Genomic DNA, 24,289 nt, shown 5'->3' on the forward strand with positions numbered 1-24,289 from the left:
GACTCATGTCATCACCATATTAGCAAAGTATGAGATGTCAGTAAAGTAACAATAACATTGAAAGGCATTAGGGGAAGGAACTCGATTGTACAAAATCTCAAAATAGAGGTACTGAATTGACTAATTTTGAGATAAAGGGACTAAGTTAAGGTAAATTTCATAATACAAGGACTTATGGGTTAGTTTGACCATCATGAAATTAATAAATGATTTAAAACCGGTTGTTTTGGGCCTTGGAGAGATTTTTTTAATCACTTTGGTGGAGAAAAAAGAAAAGCCCTAACTAATATAAAAAACAATTAAACAATCAAAACGCTGTCCAACAATTGGACATAAGAAATTAAGAAATTTGAAGCTTGGAAATACTTTTGGATTTCTATTCATTACATTTTTATCAGCAGACAAAAGCAAAGTTTTTGTTCCCCAACAACTGCATATAAAAATTATACATGAATATGTGTTTTTTATTTTAAATAATAATTATATATATAATACAATTATTTCTAAACTATAATACTACTTTATTAAATAAATGCTATGAAGTGATTTGAAATGAAAAAATGTTCGTAAAATTAAAAAAAAAAGAAAATTTTATTCATAGGATGTGAGTACAATAAAAACCACATTAGCCAAAATCATGCAAATTAAAATGTAAAAGATTTAGCCAGAATTAAATTTTTTTAAGGGAAAAGTGATCATGATTGTAGACATCATTTTGGGAGTAAGTCAATTTTTTTTTTGCTTATTTTATTTCATTTCTCATTTTTATTTTATTTATCTCTTCTTATTTTTATTATTTCATTTTGATTATTAGTCTAAGTCCAAATAAAATTTCTTTGGGGCTTTTCCTGGGCTCATCAAGTTTCAGGGCCGTTGGTAATCTTAGACCCAATGTGAAGTTGCATGCAACATGACAACCGGCTTTAAAGTTGGGCTTAGTACTTGAGTCTGTGGTCCAAAAACAGATCCATAAGGTAAGATTAGAAGAAAATGGATTAAACATGATTAAAATGGATAAAATGATATTAAGGCAAAATAAATTGAAAAACTTTCTAGAGAATACAAGAAAACGGAATGAAAAGAATACAGCTAGCGAAAGGACTAAAAATTGTAGAACGCAAGAGCGCACACTGCCAGGTGTGATTTCATGCACCTGGCAGAGGCAAGAACAATCAACGAAACGGTGCATTTTGGAAAAGATCTGCCAGCTTTAGAATAGCAGATTGGACTAGAGCAGGCTGGGTAGTTGGGTCAATTTGGGCCATAAAGGTATATTCCTTATTATTTTCTTCTGTTGTGATTTGGGATAGTCCATCTTGTTGATCCTTACGATTGTTGATTAATAATTATGTAGGATTAGGATTATATTATTTTAGTATAATATATTTTTTAAAATTTTTATATATTATTTTTAGGATTAAGAAGATGATAAAAATAGAGGATTATAAATATATATAAATATTAATAAAAAATATAAGCAAGGAAATTTAAATGTAAGATAATATTTATTAAAAGAATTTTAGCTAAGGTAAGTGAAGTATATATATATAAAAAAATGAATTGCAAATTGGGATGTGTTTCTAGAGAAATGTAGATGGAGATAAATAATGAATATAAATATGAATGAAACAAATAAATGATAGGCTAAAAATATATATAGATTAAATTAAAAAATTAGAAAATATTAGATTAATTATTAAAATAATTACAATAAAATAGTTATGAGAATCAATCTTAGAAAATTTAACTCTTAAAAAAATACCATGATATTAATTACAAATACAATGTGCCGATGATGGGATGGTCGGTCGGGACGCGAGAAGTCTCGATCCCGGGCTCACTTTTCCTAGGTTCGGAATTCGAATTAAGGCTCCACCAGTACTATGGGAGAGCCTCGATTTCGAGATCCTGAAATTTTTTATAAATAAATTTTTTTTTTGAAAAATTAACAACATCATTCAAAAAATAATAAATAAATAATAAAATAAATAAATAAATAAAATAAAAATAATGATAATGATAATTCAAATATGTATATAATAAATTTGTGTAAACATAATATCCATGACATAAAATAGACAAATAATAAAGACTATTAATAAAGAAAACCCAAAACACTAAATGATTTAAAATCAAGTATTAAATATCTAATGGTATAAGGTATAAATTAATAAATATTATGTAAAAATGATAAGATAAGAAATATCAAGGAATATATAGGAGTAACTTAGAATAAAAAAAATGTAAAGTATAAAAAATAATAATTAGAAATAAAATAGAAAATATGATAATAAAGAATAAAATAAAATAAAAATAATAATTAAATAAAAAATGACAAAAAAAATAATAAAATAGATAATTGCATTAGCCTAGCATATATATGTTGCATCATGCATATCATTGCATATAAATATTTCTGTTTTCGAGTTTAAGCCTCGATGATGGAATCTTCCGAGGATCTTGCGAAGGCGGGTATTCCTCGAAAAGTTTCTTAGGTGAAAAGGTGTCCTCGGGTCCAACCAATATGATGGGAGGGCTCAAGAAATATCTTTAATAAAAGGCTTTGACTCGTATTAGGTTCATTATGCACAAAAACATTATTTTTAAAGAAAAACGTATGATAACCCCGATGACGAGAATCATTTGTTAAATTTACGAAGGTGAATTTCTCGAATAATTTTCTAGGTGAGAGAATACCTTAGATCCCACCAGTATGATGGGCGAATCCGGAAAAATATCCTCGATAAAAGATTACTCGTCCGATATATTTTTATCCCACGCCATGCATTTCATTTTGCCTCACATTTCCATTCCATTTTAGGTTAAATAGAAGATAAAATAAGAGAATAATGACTAAGAAAAAATACCACTTAAAAAATAAAGCCTAATAGGATAATCTAGAAATGGTACTATTCATGGAACGGGCGTTCCGGGGGTGCTAATCTTTCTCCAGGCGTAACCGTACTCCCGAACCTAGATCTCGAAAAATGTAGACCAGTTTAAGGTTCTTTTTGGTGGGCTTAAAATTAATTTAAGGCTTCATCGATTAGAATCGAGTCAATAGGTGGCCAATCGCACCTAGTAAAAAAGATTGGTGGCGACTCCTAATAGTTTTTTAGAGTTTTCCTCACGTTTGGCGGTCCGGTTCCCGGACCCGCACGTTACGACAGTTTCAGTACGTAATTAATAATTGATAAATTTGAATCTAAGAAATATGGTCCATCGCAACTTTTGGACTATTGTAAGCCTATTTTTTCTTAATTTACATGTTATATAAAATTATTTTTTTATTATCAATCTTTTGATTGTTAATTAAGTTCAACATATTAGTTTTTAAAGATTTTACCCTTATATTTTTATTTTTGACCCCGTCAACAAAAATTGACTAGCTCTGCCCATGCTTACATGTCAATAAAGTCTAGGTACATGCTGAATGGTGAATGGAATATATATCATACACTTAATCTCTAGAACTTATCTTAGATACCACTAAAGTCATTTTGTTGATTGAGAAATCTGTAGTAAATTAATCACAAGGAGCACTTGCTACACTTCAATTATGTGACATCTTTATGAACGTGGATACTTAGAGTACCAAACAATGCACTTCTTCAACGGCACTATAACTCCAAACTTACACTAAGAGATTAACCAATAAGCTAGTAATTAAGCTACACTTCTTTATAGATATTCACACCGGTAACTTAATTATGAACTTTTCAATATATATATGTTTGTAATGGTGGTGATTAAACTTTGGTGTCTCGGATATATATCTTTTCACATCATAATATATTTTGGATTTATAATTTATTTAAATATCGTTTGATTAATACTTTTATTATTTGCTATTTGCTTAACCTTGATAAAACACATAAAGAACAATCATTTTAAAGTCATGGGTGAAAGTGGGACCAAAGCAGAGGTTAATGTCATACCCTCTTCCTTCTAAATATCTAGTGTTCCTTCCAAATCTTTAAATAATTTTGTATAGTCTTAGCAATAAAAGCTTCTCTAAATAGTTTCGTTTGGTCTTAGGAATGAAAGCTTTCTCTAAATTTTTTATCTAATAATAATGATAAAGTAGTTTTAATTATATTCAAGTGGTGCTGAACTGTGATAAATAATGCAGTCATCAAGTGGAGTAAAATGCGTACTATACTCTTTTTCTTTATTAAGGTTTTTTTCATTGAGTTTTACTTAGATAGAAAGACCGGACCTGAATTTAAAATTTATTTAGATTTCATTTTGTTGATACTTTTATTATTTACTATTTGCCTAAGCTTAATAAAACTTGTAAGGAAAAATGATTTTAAAATTAAGGGTGAAAGTGAGACCAAGGCAGAGGTTCACGTTTAAATATATGTTCCTTCCAAATCTCTAAATAGTTTTGCACGTCTAAATATATCTAGGTGGTGCTGTACCGTGATAAGGGCTAAACCCTCTCTCAATCACACATTCCCTGCCTTTGTATTACAATTTTATGGTGTTTTACAAGATTAATTAAAGGCATTCAACTAACACTTCGATTTCTCCACCTTTTAGGTCCAGAAAAGAATTGTCATTGGTAACAGCAAAACGATAAATTAGGCTTAAGAAATGTTGCCAATAAGTTGCTGGTTGTACCATCTGTTTACATCTCAAAAGTTCTGGGCAGTCCATTTGCTTCTTTGCCGGACCCAACTCTATCCCTCCCACTCCACTTGCAAAGTTCAGAGAGCATAGGGTCTCACCAAGGTCATTCTCCTGAGGACTGATTTGTGCAAACATGAGTATGAGTGTCTTTGAATCTCCTCCTAACAAACATAAACCTAATTATCAGGCTTTTACTTCTCTCTCTGTGGAAATCGATGACAGAAATAACAAAAGTTTGACCATGAAAGTTAAAAATAAAGGAAATTTAAAATTGACTTGTTTTTATCATTTAGGTCAGAGTAATTTCCTTGTTAGGGGGTATAAAGATAAAAATGTACGTAGAGAGTCTTGAAGCAAGTGTGTAAGCTTTGAATTCCTGCATGATTAAAGTACAGTTAAGTTTAAAACCTATGAAATACTACTGATTTCTATGTTCTTAATAATTTATAAGTACTCGTCTCTGTATTTTTATAACCTGAAAGGAATGTGAGGGCTTTTAGTAGGTAGAGCAGATATGACATCGCCGAGTGTAGGCAAGGATCTGTTAATATTTTGAGTTTCCTTGAGTCCTTCTCCATGCACTTCTGTTTTTGCTACTCGTTCACTTCCAGCTACGTCCACCAACCATAGCTTGCTCTTTGTGCATTCCCCATTCAACAAATTCTCTCCCATAACCATCACACAATGCATGCTGCATCAAGAGTGACCCATAAGCTGGCATTTAGCTGTGTTTAAACACATTTTGTGTGACAAGTACTGAAATTAAAATCAACTGTGACAGACAGACCAGTGGGATCTACTGCTATGCTCATTGGCATTGGTTCAGCCAACAGCCCTTGCATTACTGCCAGTCTGTAGGACTTCCCAGACCTCATTCATGTTGTTTACATGTGCTTCAAGAAGCCCTCGGATATGATGCATTCCTTCACCCACTTGCCCTAATTCAAGCCTACAAGTAGCCACATTGATGTGAAAAGAGTTAGCTATTTGAAATTTCATAAAAATGGATAATCATTTATCAAAGCTGAAGTCTCAGTCAGCAAAAGTTGCAAAGTTTAGATCACCAATACTACACACTGAATTTAGCTATGGACAAGCACATAATTTTATTAGTTTATGATTGAGCGTTCATGGAAAATTCTTCCTCTAACACCTGAAAGAAATCGAAAAAGAAAATTCTGCACTCAAAACACTTTAGCATGAGGATAACTAAAATGTATTGATACTATTTGGACACAGTTAATCTCTCATAGGGATGAATTAGCAACAAAATGATGTATGAAACTCATCTAACAAAAGTTGGCATAACCACTCTGGAAAAGAAAATAATGTCAAAGCAAGAAGGCTAAAACAAAATTACCCCACCTTTTTGGCTCCGAACCTTGCTGAGAGCCAGAAACCAGTAAATCTCTTATTTGTTCATTGTATACTTCTAAGACACTGACTGATATCTCATATCAATGTAACTTCTGCCGCTCATTAATTATGCAAAACAATTCCTCAAGAGTCCTAAAAGTTTTTCCTGTGCCTGTCTGTCCATATGCAAAAATGCAGATATTGTAGCCATCTAGAACTGAGGTAGCGAATGGAGCTGTGTCTTGGAAAACATCAGCTAAAATAAACAAGCAACAGAAGTAAATTATTAAAAATATTCACTGAAAGGAGAGTCAGAAATATTTTGCAGTGAGCCCAAAACAGCTACAAGAAATGGCATTACCTTGGTCTGCTTGAGGGCCAAAAACAGCATCAAACTTAAAGGTTTTCCTAGGAGCACCATTTGATAGTACAGTGAGTTCACCATCTTTCGCAGATTCAAAATCAACAGCCATTGAAGTTCCTGCTGCTATTTCTACAGAATTTAGAGGCCTACACTGGCAAAAGACTCTTATGTTTCCTGCAAGAAATGGAAATTTTGAGTCTCAAAATTTTCAACCTATTTCAGATTTTAATATGGAATATCGAATGTGGCTAACCTATCAATTCTAGAACCTTGTTGTAGAGTTCTTTCCTTTCTTTGGCCCCTCCGAGAAATTTAATCTGGAGATCTTCATGCAAATCTGATTACTGGTTTCCTTTTGGAAATATGATAATAGGATTATAAAAGAGACAAAAGAAAATGGATTCATGAGGTGATTAAAAACTATAAAGTATGATTAACTGTGCAGGCTAAGTGCTAACTTACTTCTGGACAGAATTGAAGAGCCAATTTCATCGATATCCTTGAAGCAATTCTTGCACATTGATACCTCCTCTGATAGCTTGATGTGTTCCATTTTCATTATCTGCAAACTGGAACTTCTTAAAATTTTGAAATTAAAGTTCTAGCTTTGAATTATTACTTTTTTTTTTGAAAAGTGATTTTATTGGCACTAAGCTGCTATGCCCTATAAAGTCTTTAACCTTGTGAAGACTCCTGCTGGCATAAGGATTCAAGCTTGTGCTGAGAGGAGAAAATAAAAATTACATGAGGAGACTGCTTCCCCCAAAACAAAAGAAGATTCTTTCCCTAACCTGAGCTGAACAATCAAAATGAAGCTCTCACCCTTTCCTAAAATCCTGCCTAGAACATCAAGCAAGCCTCTCTAGCCCAAAACACAAGAAAGCTTGGCAGTCGTAACACAAAACAACCAATATCCAATCACCAGATCCCAAGGGAAACCATCGAGATCCTAAAGCAAAAATTGCTTCCTGCAAAGGAGCCATCATTGAAGTCGAAAGCCAACAATCAATGGATGTGCCAACAGATCTGCTTAGCAAACAAGCAATTCGGATGGTGAAGGAGCAAAATGGGATCCTCCTAACGTGAAGCAGGAATTTTCAGCAGCAAAAAGCCTCCCAGATCAACCTTTGAACCAGCACTGCTTGAAGAACATCACCAAGCTGACAGAAGCAGCCGCAGGGGAGCAAGGAATAACTCCCTCCACCGAAAGCCCTCAGCAGCAACAACATCAAAGAAACAGAAAATGCAGCGAACGACCACAACAGCAACCTCCAGGACCATCATTCGTGCCAACACAGAGCCCCTCCCAAATCTTGACTTAGTATCAGATCCAATCAGGAATCGAAGGAAAAGAACAAAGATGGCAAGCATCCAAAGACCAAAAACACCTGTCACTGCAATCAACTAACAGCCCATTCCCCAAACTCCTCCACCACATCAGTCAGTCAACTCCAAAACCCAGAGACCCCTTAATCACAAAGAAAGCAATGAACACACTCTCCATCCAGAACGAAAGGGGTACAAGTCACCTACAATCAAGAGAAACGAAAAAATGAATACCAAGGCGCACATCCAAGAGCCCACGAAAAAGATGGCAGCAGGAGCAAAGGATCCAAATTCTCAAAATCATAGACCAGAGCAGAAAATTTTTTTTTTTTCATCTTCATATCTTTTGTTTTTTTTTTTTCTTCTTCTTTTTTCTCTTATCTAGCTTTGTATTAATTATAGATACGTCATTCAGTTCCAATTTTATACCTTCAATTTTCTGGTCATGTCCCTCAATGATGAGAACCATCTGCTCTTTTCTTTCACTTGTCCCTCAATTGCAAAGGCTATAAATGGATATAACAGCATTTGTTCCATATGCAAGCAAGTGTTAGGCAGTTACAGGTTAACAAAAGGGAAAAAGAAAAAAAAAAGTTCATACCTAATGAGCCAACATGCATTGATTTGCGCATAAGCTCATTTTGAAGCTCCTGTAAAGATTTGCAGGCCTCTTGACACTCTTTACTCTTAAGTTGGTTCTCCCTCTTAAGCCCTTCAAAGGCTCTCCTCATCCCTGCTAATTCCTTACTTTGGTGCTCATAATCTCTTTCCAGCTTTTTGTATTTTACTTCCACCCCACAGTCACTCATATCCTGCAAGCAATCAATTTTAAATGATCTCATATTTTCTTTACGTCCTATTTTCAGCTATTCCTTTCGAACCTTGAAAAAGTTATAGAGAGTTCCATTACTCTTAGTGACTCATGATCTCTCAAATCAGCCATTCTCATGACTTCCTGTGATTCAGCTTCTTTAAAACCTGTTGCACAAATTTGTCCAGTAAAAGTTTTGAGTTCTTCTTGACTTCAAGCCAAGGGCAAATATTTTTTCCGAAAAAACAATAAATAAATGGTTTGCAGGGAACCATTTCCTATCAAGAATGCCGCAAACATTTCTCGCTTTTAACATGAGGTTTGTCCCATAGAGCCTTGAATAAGTATGCCTACATTTTAAGTTTTAGACAATATGAATAAGTAGAGAGAACAGAACAGAGATAAGTATCCAAACTATAAACTTCTTACAGTAATGCCGCATACAATTGAACTCCTCATTAATCCTTCAAATCTAGTGAGTAAGCCCCCACAGCTATCAACAAAGGTTTTAATGTTAGATATAACCAGAGGCTTATTTGCACCTACCTGGCCATATATGTCTAGGCTGGATACAACCTACAATACGTTCAATCAAACTTGATCAAATAACAATACTAATCATTTAGTGTAATGTAGATCAGAAGTATAAAATCTGGTTTTCTCACCTTCTCTTCTTGTATAAATACATCAAATACTCTAATTCCAGGTGAACCAGTAGTGAAAACTATTTCTGCAAAATGCAGATCAATGTTGTAAAAACCAGACTCCAATGAAGAAAACTTGTATGAGAAGTCACCAAATCGTGCTGTGTTGTACAATGAATTTCCCACTCCATCTCCAACCATAGTATGAGTCCTTATAGCATCACCACCCACATAACAACCATCGTCCGAATAAATGACACTATCTAATTCCACTGCTCCATTTATGCACCCTGCATTGATGCGTATAACAGGAAGGTGTTCATGCTCCTTGTGTAGATAGTCTGCAGTCTCTGGTAATGGAAGCAGCTCAAAGGAAAAGTCCGGGGACATTTCTTGGTGTAAAGTTTGGCAGACTGTGGAGAACTTTACGATGGGAGTTTTGTGCTTTACTTTAGTATCAGATCCATCAATGCCATTCTCTAAAGAAAGCTCAATTGAACACCTATTTTTCTCCAAGAATTCAAGGGAATCTCCATAGTTTTTTGTTGGAATATGGGGTGATCCAGTGTATACAACAAGGTCTGGCGATGATAGAGAAAATCCCAACATGGACCCGCCTGAAACCGAACATAAATTCATTTACATCCTTACAACACTTGGATGCAAAGAACAAACAAATCATTTCAAAGCAAAGGGTGTTTACCATCAATTTCTCTAATTGGCGCACTAATTTCATTTGAGCTTTGAGTTTGCAAAGGATCATCGACATCTACATCAACAAAAACAAACCAAATTTAATTTAGATCAATACGAGGAAGGAAAATTCCAACCCGATTTTGTTTTAATTGGGAGATACCAAAATTACCAGAATTTCAAAAACCGAGAAACCGAAATTCTTCAAAAAGAAAAGAAATTACCAGAATTCGGTTTACGGGAAGAATCTGAATCCAGCATAGACGGATTATTTGAGAGCCGTGACATGGCTGCATCAGTATCTGGCAAGGTGGAGAAGAAAGAAAGAATGAAATAAAATGAAGAGGGGAAAGTACTGATGCGTTGGATTCAGTGAAATCTTACAGTTGTTGGCAGCAATGAGGCTTTAATTTCTCTTTTAGTTATTTTCATTGACTTCTTAGAATTTCTATTATCAAATATCTTTAATATTTTATAATTTTACATCTTTAACTGGCCTTTAGTAAAGCTTGGTAAGATTTTCTTATGAAATAACTACAATTATAAGTAAAAGTTTTAATTTCAATTAAAATTATTTTCATATATATCACATATTACACTCATATAATAAATTAATAAATAAATCAGCATACAACTAGACTTGAACTTGAAACTTAAAGATTTCAAGGCTTTCTTTTTTTATTGAGATAAAACCACATTTATTAAAAGCAAATAATATTAATTAATAGAAAATGGATAAACAAACACACTTACATTAGCTTAATTCACGTTAATTTCATTTAAATTCAATAAATGTAATTTTTAAGGAGTTTTCTATACTTGACCCTAAAATCAGAAAACAATATTTTACTGACTTTGGCTTAATCCACACTTAACTTTATTTTTTAAAAACCTTTAATATAATATTTTTTTGAAATAATTTATTAGGATTTTTAACTTGAAGTACAAGATCCATAGGTTTAAAATAAATTTAGTTTATTGAGATGTGATTTATATTGCAGCTAATTAATCTAAACAATGAGAGAAGAAGATTATAGCCACCCTAAACATCTTTTATTCTTTACCAGACCAAAAGAAAAACATCTTTTATTCTTGAAAATTGCACATCATGCTTTGTAAAATACAAAGCCGCACATATTGTGGGGTTACCAATAATTCTAGCAGCTTTTGCGATTTCTTCATCTTCTTCTTCATCAATCACCTAAAAATAGAGAAATTTAGCAGAAGATGAGCAAATCAATGAGTAACCATTACCCACAACTGTTGCAAAATAAATGCAATGAAAAGCATAATACTAATCGAAGTAAAAAATATAGGACCAAGTATTATAATGATTAACATGGACTAAGTATTTAATAAATGAACATGCAAAAACTAGATTAATTTGTAAAAACTTTGAAGCTGCCATATATATATTTGTCTTTAAATAATATATATATATAGGCCAAAGTTAACACATATATTGTTACTAACCTTTGTTTTTCTTTAACTCTGAACTCAAACCATTGACCTTTATTTAATGAAAAGAAACTAGCAACAGCTAAATAAAAAGCGCATTTGATGAACAACAATTAACATACCTGCAGTCTCATTGATGATTACTAACTCCTTGTCCGACTAGTACAAGCATTCCTGTTTGACTTTTTTGGCCTTTGATGATGTTTGGCTTCAACCAAGCTCACAATCCATTTGGGTTTACCGGTCCAAAAAACAGCATATCCCATACCCACTCCATACATAAATCCGGACATGTATCCGATTAGCACAACTTTCCACACAAATCTAATTTCAGATTTTGAGCCATCTTCTTCTTGTAACTTTGAAGGTGGTGGCTGTTGTGCTTCATTACTGCTGCAATCTCTAGAGAGTGGAAAACCGCATAATCCATCATTCCCTTCATAGGAACTGTTCTCAAATGTGTTGAATTGTTTGCCTTCAGGTATGTGCCCAACAAGTTCATTCTTGGAAAGGTTTAGCGAAGACAGCATTGTCAGATTCAGCAATTGCTCTGGAATCTTTCCATCCAGCTTGTTTGAGGATAGATCTAACCATTCCAGATTCATCAAATTTCTAAATGATGGTGGAATATGACCAATAAGGTAATTATGAGAAAGGTTAAGCCCAATGACTGAACTAAGCTTCCCAATAACTCTTGGAATCTCTCCTTGAAACTTGTTATTTGATAAATCAATGATCGTTAATGCAGCAAAAATTTTCATTAACTCAACCTCTTGCCCTTTTTCAATCAAATGAACAGAATAACAATAGAAGCGACTCGTTCTATTACCAGAACCCCCAATATACAGCATGACATCTCTCTTTTCTTCGACATTCATCATAGCCTTGAAATTTTCTATGTACCCAGTTGGCAACTGCCCTGTAAAACTGTTGTCGGAAAGGTCAAAAATTTGCAACTTTGGAAAATAATGGGTATGCCTTTTGCCATTTATGGAACCGTGCATTTGATTTGATTTCATTACAAGAACTTTTAGCTCTTGAAGAGTTCCCAGCCAATGAGGAAATGTATCATTGATCTTGTTGTTACCAAGATCTAGTACTTGTAGACTTCTACAATTAAGGATGGATCGTGTTAATGGCCCTTCCAATTGATTAGCATTCAAATTCAAATTCTTCAATTGACATCCTTTTGCAAACATTGAAGGAATGGTTTCGTGAAGTTTGTTCATCCCTAGATTCAAAATCCAAAGGCTTTTGCTTAATTCTCCGAAACATTGCGGAAGAATTCCACTCAAATTGTTGTGAGACATGTCTAAAACTTCAAGATAACTCACATTGCATATGAGATCAGATATCTCTCCACTCAGATTGTTATTTGAGATTAAAAAAATAGATGTGCTCAACGGTGGAATTGGAAGATTTCCTTGAACTAAATTGGAGCTTAGGTCAAGGATTATGATACTCCTCCATGGAAGTTGCTCTAATTCTGTCATAAAGTTGTGAGATAGATTTAAGTAAATCAAGGAGTCTTTCCCAACATCCCACATCCATTTGGGAATCTTGCCAGAAATTCTATTATTGGAAAGGTCTAAATAATCCAAATCTTTTGAGCCTCTTAAAAATTGAGGGAATTGATTGACATTGCAAGATGACAAATGCAAATAATAAAGATTAGGCAATGTATAATCAGCACTGGTATGATTAGAGTTGAAGTATAGATTGTTATATGAAAGATCAAGGTATTGGAGATTTTGGAGTTTTGAGAACAAGTCAGACTCTACAATTCCACTAAGATTATTTGATGATAAATCAAGTGAAGTAAGGTTCACTAGTTGAGATATTGAAGAGGGAATCAGACCTTGGAGTTTATTATTACTTAAACTTATCTCTTCCAGTGATTTGTGTTGAAATTGCTTAATATGACCATTGAGTTGGTTATGTTGGAGATTTATGGACTTTAATGAGGAAGTGGTATACAAACATGAAGGAAGTGTACCATTGAGAAAATTAAAAGATAAGTCTAGATTGATTAGATTAGGAAAAGCAATTACCTCATTTGGAATGGAACCTTCTAGTTGATTGTGAGAGATGTCCAACAATTTAAGTTGAGATAGGTTTGTGAGTGAGGATGGAATCTGTCCACTAAAATAATTCCCCAATGATCTTAGCATTATTCTTGAAATGTTACATGCTCTGAGATGCAACTCCTCCAAGGAAACTAGGTTACCAATTAAGTTAAGTGAACCTGGACATATAGGAGCCCCTGATAAAGACAAATACTTCAAAGATCGTAGATTGCTGATGGGATTATGCCATGCTCCAGAAAGATTCATAAAACTTAGATCCAAATATTCCAAAGAAACTAAATTGCTAACGGAATTAAGCAATGCTCCAGAGAGATTCGTAAAACTTAGATCCAAATATTCCAAAGAAACTAAATTGCCAATGGAATTAGGCAATGCTCCAGAGAGATTCATAAAACTTAGATCCAAATGTTTCAATGAAACTAAATTGCCAATGAAATTAGGCAATGATCCAAAGAGATTTGCATTACTTAGATCTAATAGCTCAAGATGGTTGCTCTGGTTGAACTTTGGAAGATAGATATTGAGTTCCTGGTTGTATCCTAAATTGAGCAACTTGAGGTTTGGCAGGTGAAAAATGTTTTCTGGGAATTTCCCTTGCAAACCACAATCTCCAAGACTAAGAGAGCTTAAAGAAGAGGATATATTCATCAAGACATTAGGATTAATAGAAGACATGTTGATTCTATCAAGAAACAGTTGTCTCACCTCTGTTAGGTTCTGAACAAGTCCTCCCAACGTACGTTCGTCAAGTGTTTGATAATCATTCCAAGAGAGATCAAGTGAAACCAACTTTGACAAGTGGGAGATTTGGAGTGGAATTTGTCCTGCGAAGACTGAGTCCGTGAGGTTGAGTTGCGTTAGACTTGTGAACCGAGCAAACTCAGATGACATCTTGGAACCGTTAAAATGGTTATGTGCGAGGTTAAGCTTCTGTAGTTGTGGAAGATGGAATAGACTGCTGTTGGAAGGAATGACACCATATAACCAACTGCAACTCAAGTCAAGGCCAATCACTTGGCCTGTTTTATTGTCGCAAGTGACTCCATCCCATGAGCAGCAATCAGTCCCTTCCTTCCACGAATCAGTCTTAGGATAAGATGGGGTGCTAGTATATTTGCATTCCGCAGAAGCAAATTGCTTGATGGAAAAGGAGCTTTTAAATTTCATCAAAGCTGAAGCCTCGTTGTGAGAGCAAAGGGGTGTTGTTGAAGGGGCAAATGAAGTGGATGAAAGAGTAGGCTGAGAACTCAAGCAAAAGAACAGAAGGCAGAGAAGCTGATAGAAGATTAGTAAGCAGCCCATGTTTGTGATTATAGTTATGAGAAGAGAAACATGCAGTATACTTATAGGCTGCCAAGTCAATCCAGAGTCTCGCAATGCAATAAGGATGCCAACATGGTTGTTGAGCAAGACATAAAGAGAGGGGTCCATCCATTGCCAAAGATGAAAAGCTGTATGGACATATATATGTTGTCATTGTTACTTTATGAATCTCGTGTATTGCTTTTATTCTATACTTTTTAATTTTTAATTTTTAAAAACATTTGATTTTTTATACCTTAATATATGTTAATATTAATATAATCATATTTTGTAAATTACCATGATTCTAATAGTTAAATTAAATTAAAATTAAGAAAATTTAATATATTGAAAGTCATTATTCATAAGCTACATAATTTATATGGGTAGCCAAATAAAAAAAAAGCTACATAATTTATATAATAAAGTTATTAAAATAAAACAAATATTTTTTTGAAAGTTGAAATAAAATGAATATTACTTACGCATATTAAAATTTTAGTAATTTTCATGATGAAATTTTGTAAATTATCTTCAATTTTAATTACTACTTTTTCATCTTATGTCTTCATAATTATTTAGAATTAATCTACTTTGTGAAAATAATTTTGGGATCCCCCAATAATTTTAATTTTCATGATGAAATTTTGTAAATTATCTTCAATTTTAATTACTACTTTTTCATCTTATGTCTTCATAATTATTTAGAATTAATCTACTTTGTGAAAATAATTTTGGGATCCCCCAATAATTTTAGTGAGTCATTATTAACTTTGTTCAATTAATTATTTTATTTTTATTACTTATCAAAAAAATAGTTTCAATTTTTTATTCTTATCTCTTTTTTAAAGTAATTTCATAAATTTAATTCATGCATAAAAAAAGAAATTACATAAACAAATAAATTGGGTAAGCCTAAAGCTGAACTGGTTTAGATTTGGGTGAATCCGATTCACCTCTTTTTTTTTTTTGTAACTATAAAACAACAGTACCGTTTCAACTCAAAGAAAACACCGATGAAGTAATGTTCTTTGTGCATATGTTTCATTTATCTATTGTGCAACGATACGTGAATTAAGACCCGCAAACAAAATATTACTGCACCTTGGATCATGCAGCATTTGCAAAAGTAATGGTCCAGATCTATTTGGATAATGTTTGTGATTTGGTATATACCGTTATGCTCCATCTTTTCATTTGGATTTAAACTTAAGCATAAGCAATTTCTTTCCTTCTTTTTCTATATTTAATATAAAATATAATTATTTTAATTTTATAATTAACTCTATCTAATTGTACAAAAACGAAAGTAATGAAAAGATAGAGAGAGAGGCTTTCTTTAAAATTATAACCAAAAATAAAAGAGGGAGTGGCATGATTAGAAATATATGGGACCCTTGAGTTCAATCTCTTCGAATCCACATTTGTTCAAGGGGCTCAACATGATCCTTATCCTTTTAGACCATTTCAATTTCAATTGTAACTCTATTTTCACATACCATGAACTCTCATTCACCAGATCTCCACCCATTTATGATAAAAGAGGGAGAAAGGATTGTCTAGTGAAATGAGAGTAGACCTTCCGCCCTCTTTCCTACAATCTTTTTTTTCAAAAAAGAGAATAAATATAGAAGGGGACTCTTCATTCATCGACTATGGTTACAATCATTAATTGTTTTTAGATTGAAGGAAAGGCAAATTTCCAAATCCATACTCTTAATTGAGAACAAACTATGTAGAGTTGAGAACAAAATTTATGATCCTTAATTGGAATAACCTTAAGTGATTCTTACCGATTGAATGCCAGTATGAAAACTATACATCCTGACTTTTAGTTGCCTTCGGGATAGTTTATAATTTGGTTGAAATAATATTTAAGTCTAAAAAAATTCTTTTTAATCAGAATATTAAAGTTTGTCAATTATAGAGAGACAAAACTATATATTGTAATACATCAAAAAGTATAATTTGTTACTTATAAATACGTGTATTTATATTATGATTATAATTAATATGTATTTTGTTACCATTATTTGAATATCCGAATAATTTGTAATTATTTTCATTGATTTTTTAAAATTTCAAATGTCAAATGTATTATAATGTTTTTCAATATATCTGATTTTAACTTAATGTCCTTAATTATTATTTTATCTTCTCCCCACATCTCTAGCAGTGAATTCAAATGGAAGTTGACAACTAGACAGGGCAAAGAAGTTGCCTTTTGGAGTCATGTGGTAACAATTATAGCGTATTCTTAAGCTTATAAATGAGTTGCGTATTCCGACAGTGTTGATATGTCACTTACTTTCTATATTTTGGGGTTGGAAATGATGATTAATAATTTTGAAGGTTTTACTCTGAAACGGATGGAGATTTGTTACCAAGTAAACATGTCAGCTCCTGTCAAGTCAGGTTAGTTTGGGGTTGAAGCATTAAATCATCATTTGTAATATATAAAGAGCGTAAGGACATTGGTAGGGTCAATTGACATGATCTGTCCCAACTCCCAATTCATTAGCAGAAATCTGAACCACGACATTTAACAGATAAGGTCTATGGATATATATATGCCCCATTGTCACAACTATCAAAATTGGTATTCCTATAAGTCAATCAAGTCTTTCAAAGGTTAATGTATAAATCTGTGTATTGGTTTTAGTCCATTTGTGGGGCTGTGAAGAATAATGCAGTCCGTTCTGGGCAGTTTGATTTCCTTTTTAATAATGTTTTGTGGTCCTGGATGGAGTCCATGTATTATGTGTCTCCATTCTTCATCAATAAATTCCTGCTATTAAAAAAAAACAGAAAAATGCAGAGGACTAATACAACACTTTTGGCATTGAATTTATTTATTTAAAAGGAAAAGCATTAAAGCTAACAAGGGATTTACATTTTCCACCCAACCCCTAAAATTATCAAATTAAAAAAAATTAAAAGAAATAAAAACAGGTATTCTTAGAATTATAGTCACTACTCTCTCCTTTCAATATGTCTTTCCTCTATTATTGGGAGTGCTATAATTAATTGATAATGCAGGAACTTTTAGTTTACCAATCAGTCTAAGAATAAAATTTAGTTGAAACTGTAGCATTCTATTTTAATTTCAAATCTGGGGTCGAACATCAATTACTTAAAGATTTGTTATGCCATAGAATACAAGACTTGTTGGCCTCAAAAGTCTTAAGCAAGGATTACATTTTGTCTCTTTCAGAAATCTGAATTGAAAGAAGAAAGAGGAAAAGGTAGAAAGGATTGTTCAGAAAAATGAGAGTAGACCTTCCCCGATCTTTCCTACAACCTTGGGGGTGAATGAGCAGAGCATTCCTAGAGTGTTTATCAGCAATTGGGGACTAGTCATTTTTCCTTTTTCTTTTCTAACCTGTAATTGGAAAATGCTCAAGTATTCCTACGTTGTTAGAAAGTCAGAAAGACATTATACACAGCACTTTAATCACTTACCTCTGTCTTATATCTTACAGCAACAATTTTATCTTGCTTTTGGGACTGGAATTAATGTTAAGAATTTACATTATGAATGCTAAGAATTTCTGATCAATAATTATGTCTGTTAGTGATATATGGTTAGAGACTTAGAATCATTATTAATGAGAAGAAACATGATGGTGCTCTTTAGAAGTTGGGATATATGTTGAAACCTATAGGTTATGTAATAATTAAATAGACATGTGACTATGGTCTCTACTTGTAATGTTTACAAAGTCCATTAATAGTATATAGAACAATAGTCCATGTATGTATTTGCCCCTTTAAATTTTATATCTCAAATTTTAAAATTCTAGATTTGTCTTTAACTATGAAATTAATTTTAATAATATGATCTTATACATGAAGGAAAAAAAGAGTTATGACACATTAACTGAAAATTCCTAAAAATATCAAAAGGATTTTTTTTAATTCTTTTCTTGTATGATTCACAAATCTAGACAATCAATTTAGACTTGTATAGAGTTAAGGTTTTTCACATGTCAGAGAGTTAATTGATCAAGGAAGAGGAAGATCGTAATACATTGGATAACAACATTTAATTTAGTTAATATTGTCTCCGTTATCAAATCATGTATTAAGAATCAACTACGTTTTTAATTTTATACCTGAGCATTTGACTCATTGGTTGGTGTATGATCCCCTTACTTAAATGATAGAATTCCAATCCCCCTTTCCCCAATTATATATATATATATATATATATATATATATATATATATATATATGTATATATATATAAACTACGTCTTTAATTTTAAATTTCAGTTATGGTTGATCCTAAATTAGTATAAATTAATTCTACATAAATTTAACAAATAACTCTTCAAACATTAAAATTTAGTTTTGAGTCTCATCTTACATGGGTCTAGTTCAACATGGTATTAATTTGTTAATGCATTTAGTTTTGTTCAAGGGTTTTTTATATTAGATTATAATTGTAAATTTTTTTTGTAAATGTGATGAACAAAACGATAATTTGGAATTTACAGCTTGTCTTGTGAAGAAAAAGAGGATTTTCAGCTCGTATCTAGTCGCTAGGCCTTACATGCATGCCGATAAAGTCTATGTTATATACCGAAAATGTGACATGTGTTTAAGTGAATGTTGAATATATATCAAATAGTTAGTTTCTGGACCTTACATGCCAATAAAATCTATGTATATGCCGAAAATGTGACGTATATTTAATGGTGAGTGTTGAATATATATCAAATAGTTAGTCCTTTGACCTTACATACCAATAAAATCTATGTATATGCCAAAAATGTGCCATGTATTTAATGGTGAATGTTGAATATATATCAATCAGTTAGTCTCTAGCCCTTACATGCCAATAAAGTCTATGTATATGCCGAAAATGTGACATGTATTTAATGGTGAAGGTTGAATATATATCAAACAGTTAGTCTTTGGACTTTACATGCCTATGAAGTCTTTGTATATGCTGAAAATGTGACGTGTATTTAATGGTGATTAATGTTGAATATATATCAAACAGTTAGCCTCTGGACCTTACATGCCTACAAAATCTATGTATATGCCGAAAATGTGACGTATATTTAATGGTGAGTGTTGAATATATATCAAATAGTTAGTCCTTTGACCTTACATACCAATAAAATCTATGTATATGCCAAAAATGTGCCATGTATTTAATGGTGAATGTTGAATATATATCAATCAGTTAGTCTCTAGACCTTACATGCCAATAAAGTCTATGTATATGCCGAAAATGTGACATGTATTTAATGGTGAAGGTTGAATATATATCAAACAGTTAGTCTTTGGACTTTACATGCCTATGAAGTCTTTGTATATGCTGAAAATGTGACGTGTATTTAATGGTGATTAATGTTGAATATATATCAAACAGTTAGCCTCTGGACCTTACATGCCTACAAAATCTATGTATATGCCGAAAATGTGACGTATATTTAATGGTGAGTGTTGAATATATATCAAATAGTTAGTCCTTTGACCTTACATACCAATAAAATCTATGTATATGCCAAAAATGTGCCATGTATTTAATGGTGAATGTTGAATATATATCAATCAGTTAGTCTCTAGACCTTACATGCCAATAAAGTCTATGTATATGCCGAAAATGTGACATGTATTTAATGGTGAAGGTTGAATATATATCAAACAGTTAGTCTTTGGACTTTACATGCCTATGAAGTCTTTGTATATGCTGAAAATGTGACGTGTATTTAATGGTGATTAATGTTGAATATATATCAAACAGTTAGCCTCTGGACCTTACATGCCTACAAAATCTATGTATATGCCGAAAATGTGACGTATATTTAATGGTGAGTGTTGAATATATATCAAATAGTTAGTCCTTTGACCTTACATACCAATAAAATCTATGTATATGCCAAAAATGTGCCATGTATTTAATGGTGAATGTTGAATATATATCAATCAGTTAGTCTCTAGACCTTACATGCCAATAAAGTCTATGTATATGCCGAAAATGTGACATGTATTTAATGGTGAAGGTTGAATATATATCAAACAGTTAGTCTTTGGACTTTACATGCCTATGAAGTCTTTGTATATGCTGAAAATGTGACGTATATTTAATGGTGATTAATGTTGAATATATATCAAACAGTTAGCCTCTGGACCTTACATGCCTACAAAGTCTATGTATATGTCGAAAATGTGATGTGTATTTAATGGTGAATGTTGACCATCTATCAAAGTTTGTGGACTTTGTTTTTTATTTTTTTAATAATTGGGGAAGGGAGGAAGGGGGATTCAAACTCTACTCTTTAGGCAGGGGATACCATAGCCACTCCAGTTAAGAATCCCAATCCATAACCAATCAAAACCACTTCCCAGCCAAATGCGAACTTTGAGCCATCGTCATTGTGCGAGTTCGTCGATGGTGGTGGTTGTCGTGGCTCATTACAGCTGCAAGCTATAGACAATTCCTTAATTATTTCCTTCATACGAAACATTTTCAGAAGTGTTGAGCTGGTTGCCTTGTGGTATAGGTCCAATAAGTTGATTGTTAGAAACATTGAAGAAGGAAAGTAATGTCAAATCTATCAACTCTCTTGGAATTTGCCCATCCAACTTATTGGAAGAAAGATCTAACCATAAAGTTGAGTCAAATTTCCAAGGGACGGTGGGACATGATCAACGAGATTGTTACGGGATAGGTTAAGTCCTCGGAGTGAACTAAGCTCTCCAATAACTTTTGGAATCTCTCCTTCAAAGTTGTTTCCAGAGAGATCAACGGCTGTGGATATAGTTAAACTCTTACCTCTGTCTTATATCTTGCAGCAACAATTTTAGCTTGCTTTAGGGACTGGAATTAATGTTAAGAATTTCCATTATGAATGCTAAGAATGTCTGAGCTACAAGTTGATCAATAATTATGTCTGTTATGGTTAGAGACTAAGAACCATTGATTTGCTATGTGAGTGTAGCGATGGCAGTTGATGACGAGGCTAGAGGACAAGTTTGTGAAGTTTTTTTATTAAAAGTAATTAAATAAAAATTCAAAATCATAGATCTCGTTACAAATGCAAATAAAAACTCATAACAAAAACGCGCAATTGCATTGAAATTTTTAGCAAAACTAAATGGCGGAAGCCTTTTTTTAAAAAAAAATTTCCATGACCATGCAATAAAAAGAAAAAGACTTAATTTTTATTCCTTTTACGGTTGAAGAGAAGGCAAAAATCTTGAATTAAGAAAAGTGTTTCAGTAGAGAAATTAATAGAATAAGAAAGAATAGATTTTCTCTTTCTGTTTTATGCGGAAATCAAATAAGTCCTAACACCCTTATTAATGGGAAGAAACATGATGGTGCTCTTTAGAAGTGGGGATAGGAAGGGGGTAGGAAATTGCTATAGAAGATTTCTATACTACTTTTTCTTACATCATACAATGATATACTACAATAATCTGCGATCATTTGAATATATAAATGACTCTAGCACTCTATATCCTATGTTGACATTATCAGCTTCATAAGAGGGGACCCTGAATAGTCCGCCTAGAAACTGCTTTTTCTTTTCCATATTCTGAAGGCCCAAATTCGCCATAAAATTAAAATCCAGCTGATTACCCACCTTTCATATGGTCTAAAACTTGAACTGGTATCAGTGACACCAACAAGAAACCTACAATCACCAACCGAAGTCCATCAAAATTACAACTTTGTTCATTCTGCATTTGCAGCTGATAGTAACTGTTGAATGCGTATGAAACATTTCCCTTTGCTCCAATGTTATTACATGATCCCCCATAGTAATATTAAATATAATTTTTAATTATACACTCAGTATTATAATATAATATACAAGAATTATCACATAAACTATCTTTGAAAATTTCAAATTTTATGAATAAAATTAAAAGGTTTTTACATGTCCCTATAAGTTATATAAGTTAGATAATAATTAAATAGACATGTGACGATAGTCTAACTCCACTTGTAAAGTTTACAAATCAAGTCCATCAATAGTATATAAAACAATAGTCCATGTATGGATTGGTCCCTTTAAATTTTATGTCCCAAGTTCTAAAATTCTAAATTTGTCATTAACTAAGAAATTTATTTTAATATTATGATCTTATACATGAAGATAAAGAAAAAAAGAGTTATGACATGTTAAGTGAAAATTCCTAAGAATATCAGACGATCAATCTGTGAATGTATAGAGTTGAGGTTTTTCACCCGTTGAAAAGTTAATTGATCAGCAAAGAGGAAGATCCTAGTAGATTGAATCCCAACAATTAATTTGATTAATATTGTTTCTGTTGTCAAATCATGTATCAAGAATCAATTACATTTTTAGTTTTAAATTTTTGTTATGGTTGATACTAAATTAGTTCAATTAATTCTACATAAATTTAACAAATAACTTTTTAAACTTTTAAATTTAGGTACGAGCCTCATCTTATGTAAGTCTAGTTCAACATGGTATTAATTTGTTAATCTATTTAATTTTGTTCATTGGGTTTTTATATTGGATATAATTGTAATATTAACTGGCAAATGTCATCAACAAAAGGATGGTTGTAAATTTATAGTTTATGTTTTTTAGGAAAGAGAGGATTTACAGTACATGTCTAGTTGCTAGACCTTACATGCATGTCAATAAAGTCTATGCATATGCCAAAAATGTGACATGTATTTAATGATGAATGTTGAATATATATCAAACAATTAGTCTCTGCACCTTACATGCCTATGAAGTATATGTATATACTGAAAATGTAACGTGTATTTAATGATGAATGTTGAATATATATGAAATAATTAGTCTCTGCTCATTACACGCCTATGAAGTCTATGCATATGCTGAAAATGTGACATGTATATAATGATGAATGTTGAATATATATCAAACAATTAGTCTCTGGACCTCATCTTAGATGCCAATAAAATCATTTTGTTGATTGAGAAATCTATACTAAATTAATTACAAAGATGACTTGCGACACTTCAATTATGTGACATGCTCATTAACGTGGAAAATTAAGTACCAAACATTTAGGTTGCTGCTTGAATGGCACCGTAACTCCAAAGGGACATTAAGATATTAACAAAAAAGCTATACTGCAACATTTTTTACTTATTGTTGTAGAAAAAATTATAATCATTGGTGAAAAATCTGCTGTCTTAACTTAAGACTGCGCTTAAAAAAAAAAAGCAGAATTCAAGTAAAAACAATAGAAGGCAGAGAAGCTGATGGAACATTAGTAAGTATCCCATCTTTCTGATTCAAAGGAACTGCAAATATAATTATGATACTCGAAACATGTATACTTATAGGCTGTCAAGTCAAACTCAAGTCTTGCAATGCAATAAGGATGTCAAAAGATTTATGGACGATTGTATCGGCATATTTTGTCCGTACCCTTTTTTTAATATAAAAATTTTTCAAAATTTTAAGAAATAATTTAGTTGAGATTATAGCGTCCTGTTCTAATTCGTAGTGTAGCTGTGATGATTAAGAAAACGGACTTGTTGGGTGGCAGAAAACATGCTGGCACAGAAGGGAAACTTCAGACAGGGCAAAGAAGTTGCGTTTAGGAGTCATGTGGTAACAATTATAGCGTAGTCCTAAGCTTA

The 24,289-nt window shown here is 32.4% G+C and overlaps 1 protein-coding gene and 1 pseudogene across 2 annotated transcripts; both read right to left on the minus strand.

The window, feature by feature from the left end:
• Positions 1-4,388: 4,388 nt before the first annotated feature.
• LOC148761678 (kinesin-like protein KIN-14Q) lies at positions 4,389-11,546 on the minus strand (annotated as a pseudogene). The gene is made up of 17 exons (XR_016027486.1): positions 11,410-11,546; positions 10,979-11,030; positions 10,054-10,131; positions 9,840-9,905; positions 9,158-9,753; positions 8,915-9,068; positions 8,592-8,659; positions 8,283-8,493; positions 8,111-8,187; positions 6,818-6,917; positions 6,609-6,707; positions 6,353-6,529; positions 6,001-6,247; positions 5,423-5,584; positions 5,111-5,326; positions 4,974-5,011; positions 4,389-4,796 (listed from the first exon to the last, which is right to left on the minus strand). The product of XR_016027486.1 is annotated as a kinesin-like protein KIN-14Q (transcript).
• LOC108663954 (receptor-like protein 7) lies at positions 11,431-14,676 on the minus strand. Its single transcript, XM_088808238.1, has one exon. The coding sequence runs from the start codon at positions 14,674-14,676 to the stop codon at positions 11,431-11,433; it is 3,246 nt and encodes a 1,081-aa protein (XP_088664364.1).
• Between the last annotated feature and the right edge of the window lie 9,613 nt (positions 14,677-24,289).

Source organism: Theobroma cacao, chromosome 7, assembly GCF_053813885.1.
Source record: "Theobroma cacao isolate CCN51 chromosome 7, ASM5381388v1, whole genome shotgun sequence".
Taxonomy (NCBI): Eukaryota; Viridiplantae; Streptophyta; class Magnoliopsida; order Malvales; family Malvaceae; genus Theobroma; species Theobroma cacao.